Here is a 22560-nt window from a genome sequence, read left to right on the forward strand (position 1 = left end):
CACGTGTTTTCCAGGTTTTCCAGGCAGTCATAAACGCTGCACCTTCAGACGCCAGCCACGCACTGCCTTAGAGCACTTTTCACTCCTGGTTCTTACTTGCCTTTCCCAAGGATCCATCCACCTAAGTGAAAGGCCGTGATTTGCTTCTTTTACTCCAAGTCGGTTTTCTAACTCTGGAAAACAGAGCTACGGTGTATGACAGAGGCAAAGAAGTTACATTCCTAAAAAGCACCTGACAAGATTTGGGGATCCATGGATTCTCTTGTTAGGTCTGTCTTCAGAGTAGAAAAAGCAAAACTACAGTATTTGTTGTTGATACAAACCTTTCTTTCAACATCTTCACAAAGCCTTGCATCTTCTTCATCCTAGAATTAAAAAGTAAATATAGGAATCAACTATCACAAGAAGGATGTTGTAAAATAAATCCTTAATCTCCCCCGCCTCTACTCAGCTTCTCGGGGAGGTCAAATTCTTTCTCATAAACATCATTCAGGAGCTTGGCGTAAAGCCTCAAGCCTCATCCTCACTATCGACTCGCGGCTCTGTTCCTCCTACTTCCTTCCATTTTGTTTCCCATTCTAAATTCTTTGATTTTATGTACATCTTTTTGATCATTCTTATGCAAAAGGCAGCATGTCATACCTGTATTCTCTGTGGCACTCTGATTTTTTTTTACTTAATATAACATCTTAGAGCTCCCATCCTTCAGCTGTATGCGTCTATCTAATTATTTTCACAGCTGTATTGTATCCCATTCCACTGGTAAAACACTAGTTAATCAACCAACCCTGTGGATGAGCATTGCATTTGTTTCTACTAATAGTCATAAATATACTGTAATATATTAATATTTGTATATTAACATAACGTGCACAGGATGCTCTTGGAGGAAGAGAAAATCATCACCCCAAAATCAGAGTCCATCTCCCTCTCCCTCTTCCTGTCCTTCTCTCTCTTTATTGAATGTTAATATAACAAATATTAATAGTTGTTAATTAATATATTTGTAAGATATTCCTATCATAATAATGGTTAAAAAATGTGCGGAAGATATTCCTAGCTATGATAATAATGGTTTAAGAAAAGTAAGGGTTTAATTTTAACAGAAAGAGAAAAAACTCTTTTCCAAAGGCTGCATTGATTCATACATGACCCTAAGAAGCACTGCTGCTTTTCTGCATCTATATTAACATAAAAATATAGTATTCAATTACCTGCAGGAGGGATGTCGTAAAACAAATCCCTAATCTGGATTTATTAAGCACTGGACATCATCAATCTGATTTGTTATCAATCTGATAACAAAAAAACCTCATTTTTATTATCTGCATTGCTTTAAGTAGGAATGATATGGACATATTTCCTCATGTCTTCTGGAAATCTGTATTCTTCTCTGTGAATTTCCTGTTTGTCTTCTTTGCCTTTCTTTTTACTGGGCTTTGGGTTAATGATTTATGAGACTTGTGTAAATCAAGAACATTTGATTTGTACTGCAAATACTTTCTTCCTTATTTTGCTTAGCTTTTGACTTCATGAAATTTTCCAAAGAGAAAAGTTTGATTTTCATGTAGATAAACACTAAGGCTTTGGAGAGAATTACTTCTGACATAGCCTTTTGAGACTCACTGAATATCCACCTTCATCTTTAGTCGGGGCCACGCTCAGCTCCTGCTTGGCCACACTCCAGCCTCAGGCCAGAGGCCTTGCAATGCCCCACGCTGCCTCCACTGCCGCACACTGGTCACCTAATATCTTCCAGAGTCTCTATCAAACTCAAGATCAGTTACTCCCATGTGCAAGGTGATATGAAAGGCACTAAAATGACACTAAAATGAATTAAGTCGAGACTCTTCCTTCAGAAAACGTGAATCACTCAGAAGAGACAGTAGATGTACACAAACAGCTCTAACTAAAGCCAAATCGTGCTTTGGACGGCATAGAAAGGACAAACAAAATACCAGTGGAGGTTAGCGGAGGAAGAGATGCTCCCTGAAGAAGGATCCAGTGAGCTGTAAGGACGAGGCTGGCTCTGCAGCAAGCCCTGGAAGTGGGTGAGAGCTGGAAAGGCAGAGGTGCAGCAGGCATCGGGTACAGCACCAGAGAGGCCTGAACGTGCACAGGATGCTCTTGGAGGAAGAGAAAATCATCACCCCAAAATCAGAGTCAATCTCCTGCTCCCTCTTCCTGTCTCTCTCTCTCTTTATTGAATACACAAAATTACCCATGACATTTTTATACAGCTTTTTCAAAAGTAGGAAACACCTAAATACTATTAAAAAGGTTGATAACAAGGAATCAGAGAAAAACCTGAGCGCCATGATGCCTGACCACTCCTATGCATAACCCTTCTCTAAAGCATCCCTCAGAGCTGGCTACAGACCACACGGAGATACTCTCAAGGATAGGAAGCTTGTGGCATCCTTGGAGAGAGCGCTGTGTACGTGGCCCATGGATATATTTTTTTGGCATTGCCATTCATACTTTCCATCTTGCTCTGGAAAGGGATCAAACCTTTTCAAAACCGTTACACATTGCTTTACAAACTTCGCAGGTAGCATAAATTAAAAAGTGCTGCTTGCACATAAGATGTTTTAGAACCAATGAGTCCAAACAAATCAAGCACTAAGAACTGGAGAAGGCCGAGTGAGGTGGCTAACTCCTGTAATCCCAGCACTTTGGGAGGCCAAGGTGGGTGGATCATGAGGTCAGGAGATCGAGACCATCCTGGCTAACACAGTGAAACCCCATCTCTACAAAAAATACAAAAACTTGGCCGGGCGTGGTGGTGGGCGCCTGTAGTCCCAGCTGCTTGGGAGGCTGAGGCAGGAGAATGGCGTGAACCTGGGAGGCGCAGCTTGCAGTGAGCCGAGATCACGCCACTGCACTCCAGCCTGGGCAACAGAGCAAGACTCCATCTTAAAAAAAATAAAAAAGAAAGAACTGGAGAAAATCCCAGTGTTCCAATGTTAATAACATTCCATTTTTAAGGACGAAAACATGTTATTACAGTGCCCAGTATCGTCAGAATTGTCATATGTATAATTAACACGTTTAAAGTACTCTGAGGATGAGGAAGTGTCATCCAAAAGCACAGTTCTATTTTTGCTTTTGATTGCTCCCACTTCTATGCTATTGACATACATAATTGTAAAATACATGCACCCTGGGCTGCGGCGTGAGCAGGATCCCATCATAATACTTGCATCTGAATAGCTCCTTCAGGCTGGGATTGTTTTAAGTGCTCCAAATGACAACACTGTTGGAGCTAGGCAAAGCACGGAACAGGGAGTTAGCACAGGACGGGGAGCTGGCACAGAGTGTCGGTGTGAGGAGATGAAAAGTTGTCGGAACTAGACAGCGGCTGTGACTGTGCAACACGGAGAACACGATTAAAGCGACTGAACTGCACATTGAAAATGGTTAAATGGCAAATCGTGTTTTTATATGTTACCACAAAAATCGTTTGTATTTTACCACAAAAATAACACATCTTTGCGATCAAACATCAGAAATATTTTCTATATATAGTAGTAGTAGTTATTTTTCTTTCCAGACAGGGTCTCTCTCTGTCACCCAGGCTGGAGTGGAGTGGCACAATTGTAGCTCACTGCAGCCTCAACCTCCTGGGCTCAAGTGATCCTCTCACCTCGGCCTCCCAAGGAGCTGGGACTGCAGGTGCACACCACTGCATCGGGCTACCTTTTTTTGTTTTGCTAATTTTTTGTAGAAACAGGGTCTCACTATGTTTCCCAGGCTGGTCTCAAACTCCTGGCCTCAAACGATTCTCCTGCGTTAGCCGCCCAAATTGCTAGGATTACAGGCGTGAGCCTCTGTGCCTGAACAATACGTATTTATAAATAAAGTTTATAATATGTCTTCTTACAACTTTGCAAGGTAATTAGCATTTTACTCCAGGATTACATATTTAAGTAACTTCATCAGAGGCAACTGAAAGCAAATCCACAGATATTTATTAAACACCTACAGTATATAAGACACTGAATGACATGTAAGATGACAGGGCACAACCTCGGTCTTTGAGGAGGTCAAGCCAGCAATCCTATGCCTAAAAATTTTAATATAATCAATATCAAATAAATGTCATATGATTAATTTGTCACATGAACGTATAAATGAAATGTCAGGTGAACTACAGTTCATTGACAGCAGGGTTAGCTCATTGTGGCCTATTGGCCAGGAAGGGCTAATTGAGTCCTGCTTCTTTTTAATTGCTATTACAGCTATTATAATGCATATAAAATGCTTGCTCTTCTTGAGTCCTCAAAAACATGGGTCAAATTTCAGGGCCAATTACCTTCAACCCCATGGGTTACTTCACATCAACAAAGCTTTGTTTCAGTCATGTTAGAAGCAAAGACGGAGCTGTTAGAACTGAAACACTTGAGCCATCCTGCACCCCTGGAAGCAGGAGGTAACGCCAACCAAGCAGCGGTATCTACGAGGGACACAGTGTGAAGCCTGATACAGAAAATGCCTCTTCTGGGAAGTTACATATAACCAACATGGTTCACTGGAAGACGAAAACACAGCCTTTGAAATCGCTCAAAACAGGGTTCCAGTCCAAGCCCCATCACCTCCTGCGTGACACCGACAAGCTACCTAAACTCCCCATCTCGTTGTTTTTAATCTTGTTTATTCTGCCTTCCTTAGAGAGCGACCGTGCGGTGGAGACGGGGCCAGGTACATGGGAGCGGCTGCGCAGTGCCTGGTGCACGGTGAAGCTCGGGATGCCCTCGTGTGCTCCCCAGCCCTCCCTGTCCTGTCTCCCGTCATTAATGCTTGGGCAAAAGAGCCAAGGTCTGGCTGTCCCTATCACCTTTTTCCCCAGCAGCTTAGATCCTTGGCCCAGATACCTAAGGTCTAGGTGTTTGGGTTTGCCATTGAATTCCAGTGATAGTGCTTACATTAAGAAAGACATTTTGATTCACTCTAAGAAATTAAATCTGCTACTGGCTGTTAGCAAGTCACTAATATGCATGGATCCCCTCAGCAGCCTGAGTAGATTTCCATAACAAGTCAGTTAAGCACAGATGACAAATTCAACCACCAGTGTGCACAAGGCATTGAGGAGACAGCATAAACTCACTGCAGTCAGAGGGCCTAGGCTATATCACTATTAAAACATGCCATTTGCATAATAGCACCCTCTCCTCGAGGGTAAGTAAGCAAGGTAAGCCAGTGGCTTGTTTGCCCCTCTTAGCCTAATGCGCTGAGACAAACGTCTGCGTTCTCATTCCTGCTCTCAGAACATACCTTATCCTTGACAGAGGATGCCAAAGAAATAAAAAACTGTCTTTGCTCTTCATCGAACAGTCTTCCCTACTCATCCAGATACAGACAGGATACCTTTCCACAACTATCCAGCAATATAAGGAAGGAAGAATGAGCTGTTTAACAAGTGTATCCTCTCTGACTGTCTGTTTTAGATCAGAAGCTGCTTTGGTGTTTTCTAAAAAACCTGAACTAACTTCCTGAGGACCCATATCTCTTCCAACAAACACCTGTTCCAAGTTGTGTCAAGCACCAGGGGTGACCTGCGTGGCTCCAGCACCCGTGCATAAGCTTCCTAGGGGTCACTCCTCCCCTTTCTTCGAAGTGGCAGCCAGGAAGCTGCAGGGCAAGTTTAAGAGCAAAAAACAAAAACAAAAAAGTGACTCCTGGCAGGGCAGCGAGTGTCCCCGTCTGTTTACAGCCCTGGAGGATAGACTCAGATTGCGTCTCTCAGACTTAATGAATTCGGGAGCTCATTACACAGCCTCCTGTGTGATGATCAATTTACATAGCTTCCTGACTGTGGCCAAACTTAAAAACAAGAGATTACCTTGAAACAAAAATAAAGATCCAGAGACAGAATTCTGAAAACGAAGTCCTCAAAGTCTACTTCTTAGCTAAAAATGGAGCATTTAAAGTAAATTCTGTTTTCCCGATACACGTATTTTATGCAGATGATAAGTTGCATAATCTCATAGAGGACCACAGGCACCCGCTCCCTGCAGGGAGGAAGTTTCCAGGACATCCAAACAGGAAGAAGAGCGAGTGAGAATCCACACTGCCAAGCATCCCGTGCTGGCTTCCACTGCCATCTGCACACGAGCACTGCACACCCTCACCCTCGTGCTCCCCGGAGGGACTGGCTACTGACACCACACCGCGAACCACGCCAGTCGGTGCTCCAGGTGTCCACTCCACACAGCCACCTGCACACCTGCTGCCTTCCTTCACCTCCCTGGACGTTCCCTGCTAAAAGTACATCTTGAAACTTCCTGGGGAAAAAGTTTTTAGGTTTGTGACTAGAAGTACAGTGGAAAGTAATTAGGACAAGTGTAGATGCAATTAAAATGACTCATGTAACTGTCTGGCACAGGAAACGAGATCATGTCCACAGCTGCCTAGGAAATGCGTTCGCTTCCAATTCCATGCTGGCTTGTGCTTTGGTACCGACTCGTGATCTTGGATCCTTTCACCACCAAACGTAAGCTCTGTTCAGCGTGTTAGGTGCCTTAGATCCAGGCCATTAAACACAAAATAAAATGAACTCACCTTGTTGCCCTCAAAATCAGGGGTGTTCTCATGTATCTCTTCATCTTCTTTAACTATCTCAGCTTGTCTCTGGGAAGAAAATACACCACATTTTATCAACTGCTTATGTCGAACTCCTTTAAAAAATCAGAGAGCACGTGAAATAGTGTGACCTTCTAGACCACTTCTACAGGTAGAGCTGGGGAAGTTACTGCAGTTTCTCCCAATACAGAATGGCATCCACTCCGCATTTTTGCGTTTGGCTCCACCAGCAAAACGTCAACCTGCTTGGTAAAATTGCTGGAGAAACCTCTTTCTTATAAGGAGTGGCGTGGGTGCTCCAGAGGCCTCTGGTCAGCGGGTGCTTTTGCAATTCTTGGAGCACCATAAGGACCCCACCCAGGGCCCTCTGCTCCCTGATCAGCAGACGCCCTCCACAGCCTGCCTGACCTCACTCCTCATACAGCAATGGGTTCTCACTCTCCATGGTTATTTCCTAGTTTTCATGGCATACTGGCAGAAGACAAGGATCTGTCCTAATCTGTGTCCTGGAGCCTCTCTCTGCTCTTGGGGAGAAGAATGTGGTTCTGTGGCCAAAGAAAAGACTCTCTGGGACAAAATTCCTTTATATTTCTGTAGCAGTCAGGACAGGCTGACGAGGCTGCAATAACAAGCCTACCAAGTATGTGTGCTGCACTGTGGCTGGCCAGGGGGGTCCTGTCCCTGGAAACCCACTCAGGAAACCCACTGATGGAGGCCCTGGCACCTCCTGCTTCCTGATTGCAAAGGAAGAGAAGATGCAGTGTGGGAAATCACACACTGGCTCTTCATGCACCTGCCTGGAACCACTCACATGTCTCAGGGAAGGCAGGTGGCATGGCCACCCTGAGTCAAAGTGGGTAGAGAAGTGCATTCTCATTGTGTGACCAGAGCAAAAGAACTGCCATTAGTAGTGAGCCATAAAGACCCAACGGCTCCCTGCCAGCTGACCTTGAATGTGCAAGAACAGGGTTCCGTGACGAGGCAGACATGCAGGTTATGTCTTCAGTATGGCCAACCCCATCAGCCGAGACCTCAGACCCTCTGAAAACTCAGACCAAGCCTGCATGAGCATTATCTTCCTAGAGCTTATGTAGAAAAGCACTCACAATGAATAAAACTCTCTAGGGAGTGCTCAAACCACATAAAAAGTAAGCTTTATAACAACTTATTATGTTAAAGAATAATCGACATAATGTCAATCAAAAACATGTTATTTTCAAGAATAGTCGAGGTGCTGTCAATCATTGATTCATTCATTCATTCAGCAAGTACACAGAGGATACCGGCCGTACTGAATACCGCAATGCCAGAGGACACGAGTGACTGTGAGTACAAACAAGGCCCTCAAGAAGTCGAGAGCCTTATAGGGAAGACATATTAATTAAATAGTCACACAAACAAAACAACTGGGACAGGTGCTACAAGGAGAGGTACACGGAACAGAAACAGAATGTAATAGTATTTAACATACATGGGAGAGCAACAAAAATATCCTCTGGTAATTGACTGTTACTATAAGATCTGAAGAATGAAACAACGTTAATATATAAAAACAGATGGAAAAACCTGCCTGGCGCATGGAGCAGCATGTGCACAGCCCTGTTGCAGGAAGAAGCACGGAGCTTCAGAGGTGCTGAGGATCAGTGCATGAAAAGCAGGAGTGACAGCAGCAATCTAACCAGAAGAGGATGCTAAGTAGGACCAGAGTGATGGTAACACAGGCAGAGAGGGGTGCAGAGATTCTGACACACTTAGGAGGTAAGACTACAGAGTCCAAGATGATCTGGATATGGGAGAGTTGAAGAGGTCAGTCTCAGGAATACCTCTTCAGTTTCTCTTTGGTCTTACTGAATGGATGGGGGTGTCATTCATGCATGGATACAGGAAGAGAAGAAGGTTTGAGGACAGGGGATGGAGACCGTGGGTTGCATTCTCACTCTGCTGAGTTTCAGTGTCTTAGGACATCTACGGGAGGTGTTAATTCAGCAGATGTGCGTATATTCCTGGAGGTCACAGACACTGTCGCTGGGGTGATACAGAATTTTACATCACATAGAAAGGACGTCCAGAGTGAGAGGAGAAGATGCCCTACCCCTCATCCTTGCTGAATGTCAGCATCTGATGGCCAGCGAGATGACCAGAAGCCTAAGAGAAGGACAACGAGTGGCCAGAGGGAAAAGGGAAGTCAGGAGTCTCGTTTGACAAGATTCCCTTGCCAGAGAAGAGAGCATTGCAAGGAAAAGAGAGTGGCTGGGAGCGCCAATGGGTGGTGAAGGTCCTGTGCGATGAGAACTGGGGAGCGTGTTGGGTCTGGTGGCATGGAGCAGAAGAGCTGTTTTGTGCCACTGTGGGCAGAAGCCTGAAGAGATAAAGAAGAGGGGAGAAGATGGAGAAAGTGAGGAGACGCCACTCCCTACAGATCAACTCCACGCGTGAAGGAAGAGAGACATGCTCAAAGAGGACTGAGACCAAGGAAGAGTTGTTTTTACTCCTAACACGAGTGCTTTCAACGTGCTCACATGCCAGCCAGAGGACTCGGGCATGGGAGAAGCTGAAGACACCAAGGAGAGAGAGAGAATTATTAAGCAGTTGATGACACACAGTTCCTGAGAGGCTCTGAGCTCTGGACAGGGTCCAGCATCTGGGAGGAGGGGAGATATGGGTAGGGGAGGACGGACCTCTCCTATGATGAAGAAGGGGCAGATGGCACAGATTAAATATTATCCTGTACCCCGACAGCTGCCTAGCCCACAGACACAGCTGCCGAGCTCACAGACACAGCTGCCGAGCCCGCAGACACAGCTGCCGAGCTCGCAGACACAGCTGCCGAGCTCACAGACACAGCTGCCGAGCCCACAGACACAGCTGCCGAGCCCACAGACACAGCTGCCGAGCCCACAGACACAGCTGCCGAGCCACAGACACAGCTGCCGAGCCCACAACACAGCTGCCGAGCCCACAGACACAGCTGCCGAGCTCACAGACACAGCTGCCGAGCCCACAGACACAGCTGCCGAGCCCACAGACACAGCTGCCGAGCTCACAGACACAGCTGCCGAGCCCACAGACACAGCTGCCGAGCCCACAGACACAGCTGCCGAGCTCACAGCCACTCCCTACCTTGTTTCTCACCAAAAAAAAAAAAAAAAAAAACCACATTTGGCCAGGCGTGGTGGCTCATGCCTGTAATCCCAGCACTTTGGGAGGCTGAGGCAGGTGGATCACCTGAGGTCAGGAGTTCAAGACCAGCCTGACTAACATAGTGAAACCCCGTCTCTACTAAATACAAAAAATTACCCGGGCATGGTGGCGCATGCCTATAATTCCAGCTTTGTGGGAGGCTGGAGCAGGACAATCACTTGAACTGGGAGGCAGAGGTTGCAGTGAGCTGAGATTGTGCCACTGTACTCCACCCTGGGCAACAAGAGCAAAACTCCATCTCAAAAAAAAAAAAAAATTCAAAAATTCAAACTTTTTTCAAATACTATTCATCATTTCAGGGGAGCCTGAACCCCTTTCCAGACACAAGAAGTAAAGGTTGATTCCTCTAAACCACCAGAGGTCAATCGCCTCTCCCTGGCTAGGGACAAGACAGGCATAGACACGCGGCAGCTTTCAGAGGGGCCCCTGGGAAAGCCTTTCCTCGCTGTTTAAACGGTGCAGTCTCTCTCCTCTCCCCAGCATTCGACATCTCAGTGTGCCAGCCATAGCGGACATGCCACCTCGAGATCACGAGGTGACAAGCCCAAGGCCAAAGGCGAAGGTGCGGAGGGAGGCGGTAGAAGAATGGGGTGCCCAGCCACACCCCGAGGCTCGAGGGGGCCAACCCCAGAGCCTCTCCCACACAGAAGGCTCAAGTTCTTCTGTGACGTGGCCTGAGAAATATTCCTGATTATTGAAGTCACTTCTCTTCAAGTTTCCCGTTCTTTAGAGCCAAAACATCCTTACAGATAGAGTGGCTAATTCTACTTTTAATTTATTCATTAAAGCAAACACCCCAAGGACTCAAGTGGCCTCCGTCTCAGTTACTCTACACAGCTCAAAGTGCCAAAGCCTAAAGCTTCCTTAGATTTTTTTCTAATTAAACAATTCACAGATTACCCAAGTTTAGACTGACCTTCTCCTAATGAGTCCCAATGATTGTGGTTTCTCTTTGGTTGGTGACTTATTCTTATCTCTTTCTCCGGAGGGAAATGCATTACACCCCTGGGAGGCGCAGTGCAGGGGGCACTGCCCTAGTTGCTATTTGAGAATCCAAGGAAAGATACTCTCCTTTTGCACTGACTCTTTGAGACTCTCTAAAAATAACTGAATTTCAGAAGAGTAGAAATGGACCCAATCCTTTGTGATTTCAGTCAAACCAAGATTCTCGCGCATCAGCTGAAGACCTGGGGTTTGCACAGCCTACTTACCACCTGGGGGAGGATGAAGCAGCCTGCTCTACTGAAATGGAATTGGCCATGTTCACAGTAAATTCTAGACTATTTCCCTGAGAAAGGAATTCCGGGTGAGTGTCCCGGGCCCGGCAGGGTTTCCAATTGTACACATTTGCCCACCTTCTTAAAGTAGTTTTAAAAATAAATATAATCTTATCACTGGAAGAAGACTTTGCTTTTGTAAAAATGTAGTATTTGAATCAGAATTTCAACATTAATGTTTTAACATCTGGGTGCCGTTTTTTTGGCACAGATTGTAAGAAAATTGTTCCTTAACATTGAGGCAAAATGACTCGAGACTTTAACTAAAAGTTCACTGCTCTCTAAGAATGAAAGCTTAGGCCGGGCACGGTGGCTCAAGCCTGTAATCCCAGCACTTTGGGAGGCCGAGACGGGCGGATCACAAGGTCAGGAGATCGAGACCATCCTGGCGAACACAGTGAAACCCCGTCTCTACTAAAAATACAAAAAAATAGCTGGGCGTGGTGGCGGGCGCCTGTAGTCCCAGCTACTTGGGAGGCTGAGGCAGGAGAATGGCGGGAACCCGGGAGGCGGAGCTTGCAGTGAGCTGAGATCTGGCCACTGCACTCCAGCCTGGGCGACAGAGCAAGACTCTGCCTCAAAAAAAAAAAAAAGGCCGGGCGCGGTGGCTCAAGCCTGTAATCCCAGCACTTTGGGAGGCCGAGATGGGCGGATCACGAGGTCAGGAGATCGAGACCATCCTGGCTAACATGGTGAAACCCCGTCTCTACTAAAAAATACAAAAAACTAGCCGGGCGACATGGCGGGCGCCTGTAGTCCCAGCTGCTTGGGAGGCTGAGGCAGGAGAATGGCGTAAACCCAGGAGGCGGAGCTTGCAGTGAGCTGAGACCCGGCCACTGCACTCCAGCCTGGGCGGCAGAGCGAGACTCCGTCTCAAAAAAAAAAAAAAATAAAAATAAATAAAAAATAAAAAATAAAAAATAAAAAAAAATAAAAAAAAGAATGAAAGCTCATCGGGCAGCAGGCACACAGGCCATGCACCCCCACCCATCTACAAATTCCCTCTGCTGATGGAAACGGTGGGGGAGGGGTGGATGCCAAGGGGATACATTACCTGCTATTATAACCAAAGATAAAAAAAAAGTTTGAAAACAAATTATAATTTCTTAAAAATGAAAACTCGGCCGGGCGCGGTGGCTCAAGCCTGTAATCCCAGCACTTTGGGAGGCCGAGATGGGCGGATCACGAGGTCAGGAGATCGAGACCATCCTGGCTAACACGGTGAAACCCCATTTCTACTAAAAAAAATTACAAAAAACTAGCCAGGCGAGGTGGCGGGCGCCTGCAGTCTCAGCTACTCGGGAGGCTGAGGCAGGAGAATGGCGTAAACCCGGGAGGCGGAGCTTGCAGTGAGCTGAGATCCAGCCACTGCACTCCAGCCTGGGCGACAAAGCGAGACTCCGCCTCAAAAAAAAAAAAGAAAACTCTAGAAAGGAGAGAATGCAGCCTAGGAGGGAAAAAAAAAGCGGGAGGGGTCATTAAAGCCTGGCGATAATTCATGCCACAACCACCAGGGAATCGCCTTCTCTCTGACAGTCGGCCACGCCCCACAGCTTCCACCCCGACATGCTGTCCCTCTTGCTCCCATTGCAATTCCCACAAGCTAAGCCTTCCATCCTATTCACAACCACTTAGCTCAAGACAAATGAGTTTCAGTGACTCTGAAGCTTCCGCACTTTTATGACCCAGGTAACTGAGATCACTGGATTAACTCAAGGTACCGCTTCCCTAATGCAGAACCCCAATCTTGATTCTCTCATGAGCCACACAGATGGGCACCCACAGAACTCTGTGAGGGTCTCCATGTCAAGTTTGTGCTACAAGAATGAGCTTTCAAAATAGCCAGGAGCCTTGAGACGCCAGTGTGAACCTCCAACACCCGCAGGTAAGCCAGGGGCTCTGCAGAAATCCCTGTGTCCGTTGATAGAGACTCAGGTGACCGAAACTGGAGGACAGAAAAGTGACTTGTATGATTAAAAGTATGCGTTGTTTTGTGAGTAAATCTTATTAATTGAAGGCTGAACAGGAAAAATGAGAACATTCTAGAAATCCAAGTACAGGTCAAAAAGAACTATGAACAGTCATCTTGCACTGTCAGGAAGACCAACACCCAACTCCACCAACGACCTGGTTTCCCAGCTGAGCCTCCAACCCTCGCTGCCCACAGTCAGTGAGGCCGTGCTCCATTCTGTCCTCCCCTACACAGCTACAAGAGGTTCCAGAACTGACTTACAAATACTGGGAGAAGCTCCTAGACACTGGAATAAAGGAAAGGTGACAGGAAAGGGGGCTGCAGAGTCAAAGTCTTATTTATCATCACAAATCGTAAAGATCATATGAGATCACAGGGGCCAAGGACAGGCCATATCCCTCATTTATCCAAACCTGACAGTGGGAGTTGAGTATAACAGATACTGAAGGTGCCACAGAAAAATCGAAGCATCCTCCCACATTGGACATCCTCCACGGATGCTCGGATGCTGTGCTATTAGTGTCACTGACCACAAAGCGATGGCCTGGGATTTGGAGGACTCTGCATTCTTGGGGTTCCCTTCTTCAACCTAGAAGGCTTGACTCCAAATTCACACATTTACTAGTTGGGATGTTATATTTTGTAATATTTTATCTTTATGGTGCTACTACGCGGGAGAAAGCATAATACTGCAGACACAGTGAGAAACAGCATGTAAGATGCTCAGGTGAACCCACAAAGTTAAAATCAATTACTCTAAAACAGGAGACAGTATTCCAGATTAGTAAAGAAGTCAGCACCATGAAGACATAATATTAGGGCCAAACTGTCCTTCACTAATGGCCTGGAAAGTTCTGATGGCACAGATATATGTACCTTCCCTGTGTCCATGGGGATGCCAGTCACCTTGACTCAGAGCCAAGAGGCTGCCCAGCAGGCAGCACAGGCCCAGAGTGGGGCCAGACAGACAGCCACCCTCACACACAGTTCTCCAGGCTTGGCTCACTGGGACGCAGCCCCCCACCCAGTCCATGATTGTCCCAGGAACAGAGGGTCTGCATAAACCACATCCTATGTCCCTGCTCCATAGGAAAGAACGAGGTCCTTGGACAACTGCACACAGGCAAGGCCTCAACTGTGTGTCACGAAGAGTCCCAGCAAGAAAGCATTCCTGGGGAAATAATTAGGATGAACCAAAAGCTTACATATAATTTTAACTCTAGGACTTCTCTGAAACAATGCACTCATATGCACTGTGATTCTCCCACGGAGAGAGATGAGGAAGAGCTTCCCACGGGTGCTTTTTCAAAGACGCAGAATGCAGTTTGGGCAACACTGCTCTGTCTACATGGCCTGAGCTTCATGCCTTGCCTCTGTTGATTAAGTGCATGGGATTTCCTTGTACCCACTTCTGGCAGATTGCATAAGCCTTTGTGAAACACCCAGTGCGTGTCAGGACCCGGCGAGTGGGAGCCAAGGTGAGTCAGCGTCCTCCCTGGGTGTGCTGTGCAGTAAGGGTCCTCCCGGCACTCAGTAAGGGTCCTCCCGGTACTCAGCTGTCCCCAGCATCCCAGCTAACAGCCACTCTTTCTGCTCTCGCCATGTGCAGAGAATGCAGAGGGAGGACAGGTGACCTAGCTCACCCTCAGGGGGTCTTCCTGTCCACAGACAATGGCTGACAGTCTCTGTCTGTGTTGCTCAAAGCCACAGGACCTGTGTTAATATTGTCGCTTGACAGCGAGAAAATTCTGTTCACTGAGACTTCGCCCCACCTGGCGTGGAGAATTGCTGCACAGAAAACTCCTTCTGGAAGCCCTTCCTCTTCCATGGCTATTGGGTGGAGCACCCCAGGGACCTGCCGGCCCTCTTCCCTCCTCTCACCTCACATTAGTGTGGGGTAACCGAATTCACTCCACAGCCTCAAAGACGACGGAAATCAGAATCACCGGCAACCAAAACTTATGAATATGTTTATTATACGCAAAGTTATGACAACAGTATTTGTCATCTGAGGATTCTGCCTGTGTTGAAAATTTGTGTTGGACACACTCAGTCTACAACCCAGAAAGCCACAGTAACATCCTAGTGACAAGGGTACATTTGGCAAACAAGTAACAGCCTAAAATGTCCTAGTTTCCTTATCACTAGAAAACTCTGAAATGGGCAATATGAAATATTTCAACTGTTACTTTGGATTTTCAAAGAAAATGAAATCTTTCAGTCACTTTTGTCGTGTCCAGGAAAAGAGAAAATAATATTACTAGAAATTTAGAAAATATGACAGGACTCATAGGAAAGGTGCTCAAAATGCCAAAAAAAGGAAGTGGAAAGCTAGAATATTGAGATGCAGTCTGTAACATTTTTCAAATGTATCACAGAAAATAAGAAACACAGCAGAAGTTAAGAAAACAAAGTGCCAAAGTTAAGAGTGATCCTCTCGGACAAAGGGGTGGAGAAGTTCGCTGGATACCAGAATATGGTGCTTCACAATTACAACAGCAGGGGTGGAGCCTCCTACTTCAGAGGAATCAAAACGGAACCCTGATGCTAATACTGACCTTTTAGAGAATATACATTTTTTGCTCCAAAACCAAGAACTGGAAATATATTTGTTTTGCCTTCAGGTGGGTAGTGAAGACAAGGCGCTTATTTTAGGAGATCACTGAGCACAAACTGCCATTTGCCCCAGTGCTGGAGACTCACCCAGGTGCACAGCTGGGCTGGAACCCTGGCCTGACCCCACCCCTTCTCAGAACCCTGCTCCCCACTCCTCCCTGAGGCCAGGAGGAGGGAACAGTGCCCCAGCGTCCACCAGGCGCCAGTGCCAGTCGCACACTCAGGCCACACACAGACCTGCATAGAGACAGCATCTCCATCTATGGACAAGGAAACAGAGGCTCAAGGTTTCATCATCATGACATCTGATCACACTGTTTATTCCATTATTCAGTCGTCACTCCACAAAAAATGACTAAGGCCTCCTCCATGCCAGGAATTCTGCAAGGTACAGGGCCCAATGGTGAGTGAGGCAGCCAGCTGCTTTCCCTACGGAGTTAGTAGCTTAGTGAGGGGGCAGACACCATCATCAAATAATGATGAAGCCAAATTTGCAGTCACACACAGTGAAGTGTTAAAAGGCGTCTCTCCAGCAGAAGCTGTGGGGGCGGTGGGAAGACAGGAAAATGCTTGACAAAGGATCTGAGATGAGCAGTCTCTAACTAGGAGGAACACAGAACATTCTAGAGTCCAGAGAGAATTTGCAGGGAGAGGGTTAAGGATGATGCTGAGGCAGGCAGGAGCTGTTGGGATGGAGTGAAGGCAGCATGGACATCAGACCCCCGATACCCACCTGGTCCACAGGCACCTCCAGCTGCACATTGCGGTCCTCTTTGACGTCCAGCGCCCCTTGGGTTTCCTTGCTAGGAGTTGGTGCTTTATACACGTCATCTTCTGGGGGAAAATCACACGGACAAACATTGAAACCCATGGAGAAGCTGGAGTCCACTGCATATTTCCTGACCCAAACCCAAGTTATGAAGCCAGGTATCCTGGAGCTTCGGGCACGCCACCTGGCCCAGGGTCCCAGACCCCGTACGCCTCACCCTGTTTCCCTCTCGCCCTCCCTGTTTGCATCTGCCAAGGTGCTCAGTGTGGCGGCCTCGATTTTAGCCCCATCTGCTTTTGTCTCTGTCTCCAGGAAGGTCCTGGACCCTGAAAGTCATGCGATTACTGTGCCCAACACAGTAGTAGTCAGTAGTCACAGAAAGTCATGTGATTACTGTGCCCACCACGAGATGAAGCATAGGGAAAGCCTGTGTCCAGTTAATTCCGTTAGGAATAAATACATGCAAAGTAACCCCACTGGACAGCAAAGTAATCGAATAAATTTTAAGAAAACGCAGCTTCAGTCAGGTGCAGTGGTTCACGCCTGTAATCCCAACAGTTTGGGAGGCCGAGGTGAGTGGATCACCTGAGGTCAGGAGTTTGAGACTGGCCTGGCCAACCCGTCTCTATTTAAAACTACAAAAACTAGCCAGACTTGTGGTGGACGCCTCTAATCCCAGCTACTCAGCAAGCTGAGGCAGGAGAATTGCTTGAATCTGGAAGGCAGAGGTTGCAGTGAGCGGAGATCGCGTCATTGCACTCCAGCCCGGGTGTCAAGAGCCAAACTACATCTCAAAAAACAAAAAAATTTAAAAAAAAAAAAAAGAAAGGAAATGCAGATTCATTGCTTCTTATTTAACAACAGGCTTCAAACAACCAGGTGCTAAAATTGTACACTGTGAGGTAGTCAACTTAATGGATTGCTAGAAATCATTTTAATTAGCAACACAATTGGAATAATTAAATGCTTATAAAAGCCCAGGATTCTTGAAAGGTTGATTCTCATCCTGAAGAAAGCAATAGGTGACAGCAGAAGAAAAAGAGAAGAAGTCAGCCAGCCGGTTCCTTCAACATCCAAAAAGAGAAGTCAGCCGGCTGGTTCCTTCAGCATCTGAGAAGGTAGAACTGTGGCCACTGGCAAGCTCCATCGTCCAAAACCAGAAACTCTAATCGCAGCCCCATTCATTTCTCGGCCAAGAGTCCTGGACCTACCTCACCCCTCACCTGGCCCATCCTGGGCCTTCTCCCCCTTCCCAGCCCTTATCCCCAGGAAAACCGTCCCAGAGTCCTGAACTGAGCCAGAGGGGTCCCTACTCTTGTGGGTGACAGATTGGAAGGTGAGAGAAGGGGGTGGGGAAATAACATTCACTGGGAACCCACTGTGTCCCAGGCATTTGATATTTAAAGCTCGTGGCAATCCCCAAACAAACTTACTAGGCCTATGGTCAGTAAGGAATTGGCTTATAGTTCCATGCTCAGTGAGGGCCACAGCTAGGATGTGAACTGCAAAGCCACATTCTAGTACCAGGCTGCCTCCCAGATGGAAGGCCTGTGTGCTGGGCAGCCCCAGCTGCTTGTGTGGGACGTACATTGCCAAGGAAGAGGTTTTATACACAGTGATGAAATTTTATATTATTCTTGATATATAGTAATATGTCAGGTAGAGTGGGTTCAGCAGGTTTTGGTCTGAGAGCTGCCTGTCCACTCTCCTGCCTACATGCTCACACACCTGCCTCGTAGCCTCGTAACCCCATACCCCTAACCGTAACTCTAACCCTACATACATGAGCATGTAGGCCATACTCCCGCCCAGGTATTCAGGCACCTGCCTCGCCTCCCCATGGCCCATGCATTCATTGTGGGGTGGGAAGGGCCAGGAAGGTAAAGGACCGGGGGGAAGCTCTAGGGAAGGTCCAGATTTATAGCTGAGAAGTAGAGAGAGGAGCAACAGGGGGAGCCAAGAGATCAGAGTGCAAAGAGGACAAAACCTGAGAGGTGTTAGAAGATAACAGAAGCCAACGGGGGGCTAGGCACGGTGGCTCACGCCTGTCATCCTAGCACTTTGGGAGGCTGAGGCAGGTGGATCACTTGAGGTCAAGAGTTCAAGACCAGCCTGGGCAGCATGGCGAAACCCTGTCTCTACTAAAAATACAAAAATTAGCCGGGTATGGTGGCAGGTGCCTGTAGTCCCAGCTACTTGGGAGGCTGAGGCACAAAAATCACTTGAACCCGGGAGGTGGAGGTTGCAGTGAGCTGAGATCACACCACTGCACTTCAGCCTGGGCGACAGAGCAAGGCATCATCTCAAAATAAAAGAAAAGAAGCAGCCAAGAGGGGAGGAAGGGTGTTTAGGAAAAATGACTTCCAAAAACATTCAGCTGCTGCAGAGAGGTGCAGGCAAACCTCTCCCACCACCTTGCTTTCTCCTCCATAACCAGCCACACGACTCACAGTCTAAGTATCCACCACACTCATAAATGAGACGGGACCTGAATGTGCCTCATTCGGAGCTGGGCACCCAGTAAGAGCTCAGTGAGAGTTAGTAATAGCAGCAGAGTGGTAAAAATAGATGTAGGAGCACTTTCCAAATTATCTCATTTTAAAACCAGCTCTGAAGATCCATCGTTTACATGTCTCTTATACTCAAAAAAATACACCTAAACAATCCAGGTGGCTTTTATGTTCATGTTCCTCCCAAAAGATGGATTTATTTGTTGTTTTCTATGTCATCAGTCTTTAGGAAAGAAGATACTCAGTCCTGGTGTCAGCTGATTTTAACACTGTATTTCTCTTGGAGGCCCCCAGTTAGAGAATCCCATTGCCTTCAGCAGTGGAATTTTGTTTTTCTGCTCTGCCAAATACTGACCTACCTACAAGCTGAACCTTTTATTAATAAAGCAGATAGTTACAAGTCAAATAATACTTCTGGAGTATAAAATTTTTCTGACAAAAAAAAAAAAAATCCCATGTTCTTAGCCTGGTAAAGTATCGAACTGCTTACAGTAGAATGAAATTGCACGTCACCTGCTCCCCTTTGGACTAAAGGTTCTGCCAATGTTTTCTTCCTTTCTTCTTTGGCATAATAAACAGAATCCTGTGTTTTGGGGGGTATGCCATCATAGTGACAAGGTTCTTTTCCTTTGGAATCCACCTACAGGACAAAGGAAGAAGAGAAAATCCATTAGGAACACTGGGATACAAGGAGTCTGCTCAGGTTCTCTGAGTGTGGTCAGGAAAACACCGGCTCCTCGGAGAAACAGCAGGAGGAAACTCAGGCACCTCCAAGAAGCCTCACTTCAAATGCAGCCTCTTCTACTCTATGACTTGCACTCCCCTCTGAAAAGCAGCAAAAATAATTCTCTCCCTCCCTCCCAGTGCCTTGGCAGGCAGAGAAGGTTAATCCACTTCCTAACTGTAGGTGGCCTTCCTAAAACCTGACAAAATAAGGGCTTGCTTTAGAGGAACAAGCAAGTCAAAGGAGCCGCCTCTGGTTTTTTGAAGACACTCTTTAAAGCCTAATGAAAACTGCTATTCAACAAGCATCACAAAGCCGTTCCTGCTGGAACCTCTGAACAGGATGAGAGTAGCTGTGATGAAAATTAGCCTTGTGGTGGTTTACTTTGGGGTTGCAATAAAGGAGGACTCACATGTTTTTTAATCTATAAACAATAACAACAAAGCACAACTAGAACACAAAGTAAGATGACATGCAGATATCTGCTCCTCAAATTAGGACGTGGTCACATCCTGATGAACATGTCCTAAGGTGAAAGTATCTTAAGTGGAAAATGCATTGAATACACCCAGCCCACTGAACAACATGGCGCAGCCCTACCTTAAACGTGCTCGAACACTTACGCTGGCCTGGAGGCGGGAAAAGTTATCTGGCACCTCCGTCCACTGCAGAGGGCACGTGGCTAACAGGGAGCTGAGGCCGTCACTGCCCAGCATTCCAAGTATCCTACGGCTTTCTACTGAACGCCTGAGGCTTTTGCACCATCATACAGTCAAAAATCCTAAGTCAAACTAAGTCAGAACTCCCTGTAATTCCCTTAGAACTATTCCAATTCTATCTTTATAATACAAATATCCCATAAACTATCTTTATGATACAAAATGTCTTTTTTAGGTTTTCTTTTTTTGATCTTCTCTCAAGTATTTGGAAGTGAATGCAGGCTGAAGTATATAAATAGGTATTTCTCCCAAGCTCTCTATGTCACTTCAGAAATGTCAAACTAAAAACACCTACCTTGTACCATTAATATATTGTATATGATGCAAACTACCAGGTTTTTGATCTTTGTGGAAATTAAGGTATGAAAATAGCCCTCCAACTTTATACATGCAACCACACAAAATGTTTCTACCTATTTTAAGGAGTTTTCCTATGAGCTGAAATCACGTTCTTAAGGAGAAGAAATGAGATCTTAGCAGAACTGGTCATGGAAACAGAAAATGGTCTATGGTACCTGTATTTTGTCTGGGGGCTGGAATTCTGAAAGTCTAGTTGATTCCTTTAGTATCACTGAACTCTGGTTGTTGAGTCACATTTTCCATAACTTTGGCCTCTAAGATAAAGACACTGTGTGTGTGTGTGTGTGTGTGTGTGTGTGTGCATCCTATTATCTCTGGAATAGTACTCAAAGGACAATGACAAGAATACAGGACCCGGCCTCGTAATGAGGGCACAGAAGAAATTGTGACACAGAACACACAGCAAACAAGAACCGCCTACGGTGTGACCCAGCTCCCACCACCCTGGGGCACTGCAATGAGATACATTGCAGAGCCTCCACCCTGACCTGGAAAGTCACCCAAAACAAAAGTAACTTTGGATGCAGCAGGATGACTAGGCACACAGGGGGCACCATGTCATTACACCAATTTATTTCTCATCTCATACCTTATCCAAGCGCACTCAGGAAATGTGAGTTTCTGCAAATACCTTATTTCTGTGAAACTGGGAGCAGCACAGGTGCAGCCTCCTGTCAAGTCTTAGCTCAAATCGTCCCTCTGCCCTGTCACTCCCAAGAGGGGTGCCCTGTCCTTTCCCTTTCCCTTCACACTTTATTCACAGCAGTATATGCAATCCCCAGACAATTTATTGATGATGTTTGCTATGTTTTTGTTTCATCAACAGAAGGTGAGAAGCCACCCAAGGGCAAGGATGTCAGCTTGTTTCTCCATTAATGAATTCCCAGAGCCTAGAACCATGCCTGGCACATAGCAGATGCTCAGTAAATCTTCGTTAACTGAACAGGTGAATAATCCTAGCACACCTGATCACTCCCCACCATTCAAACCCTTAAGGAGGTAGGCATAGCCTTGGGAAGACATCCAAACTCCTTAACCTAGCACAGTGGCATTCATGCCCCAAGACCTACCTGCCTTCCTAGTCCAAGCCATCCTTCCCTGCACCATACCTGTGCCCCCCAGCTCCCTTCTACCTGAATTCCCTTCCTCACTTTCTTATGATGGCTCATCCTCCAAACCCCAGCTCAAGCCTTACCTCAACGGTCTCTTTGACGTGTTCCTATGACACCCTGACATAACTAACCACAGCGCTAAACCAAGAGTCAGCTCTCAATATGTGCATGTGTTCAATTCAGCAAGCATATCACAGTTGCTCAGTAAATCTCTGCTAATTTAATGAACTGAGCAGGAGGATGGAAAGAAAGTAGGGAAAGAAGAGGTTGAAAGAGTTGAAAATCTGACACTTCTTCAGACAAGAAAAGGCAGGGCATTGACAGACACAGATTCTGCAGGCCAATATCTATATTAAGTACATATTTTTTCTGAACTCTTTGGGAGAAGGTGTCTTACATCATGCACCTTTGCCTCTTGGTACTTTAGTCCTTAATACTGAAGACACGTGATCTATTTAATACTTCAGGGTGTATTTCCTCACAACAGAAACATCATCTCTTACATAATCACAGATGATTGCCAAATTCAGGATATTCATCTGATATAGTATTTTCATCTATTCTACCACCCATATTCCACTTTTGTAATTGTCCCAAAAATGTGCTTAATAGCATTTTTCACTCAAGAAAAGATCGGTTCAGGATTCACACCACATTTAGATGTCAGACCTCCTGAGTCTCCTTTCACCTGAACAGCTCCTCAGACTGTCTTTCATGA

At 46.3% G+C, this 22560-nt stretch overlaps 1 protein-coding gene across 6 annotated transcripts in view; it reads right to left on the reverse strand.

Moving 5' to 3' along the window:
* Window positions 1-22560, reverse strand: part of DCDC2C (doublecortin domain containing 2C) — a 134909-nt gene that overhangs the window by 50561 nt on the left and 61788 nt on the right. For 5 of the 6 annotated variants that reach the window (XM_033176647.1, XM_033176648.1, XM_033176645.1 and 2 more), the window contains 4 exons: window positions 19441-19567; window positions 16382-16482; window positions 6562-6630; window positions 324-365 (listed from right to left, as the gene is read on the reverse strand). In XM_033176647.1, coding sequence (XP_033032538.1) covers window positions 324-365; window positions 6562-6630; window positions 16382-16482; window positions 19441-19567 — 339 coding nt within the window. Of the gene's footprint in view, window positions 1-323; window positions 366-6561; window positions 6631-12789; window positions 13006-16381; window positions 16483-19440; window positions 19568-22560 lie in introns of those variants that run through there. The other variant, XM_033176646.1, reaches the window with a different exon arrangement.

The sequence above is a fragment of the Trachypithecus francoisi genome, unplaced genomic scaffold, assembly GCF_009764315.1.
Source record: "Trachypithecus francoisi isolate TF-2019V2 unplaced genomic scaffold, Tfra_2.0 Lachesis_group17, whole genome shotgun sequence".
NCBI lineage: Eukaryota > Metazoa > Chordata > Mammalia > Primates > Cercopithecidae > Trachypithecus > Trachypithecus francoisi.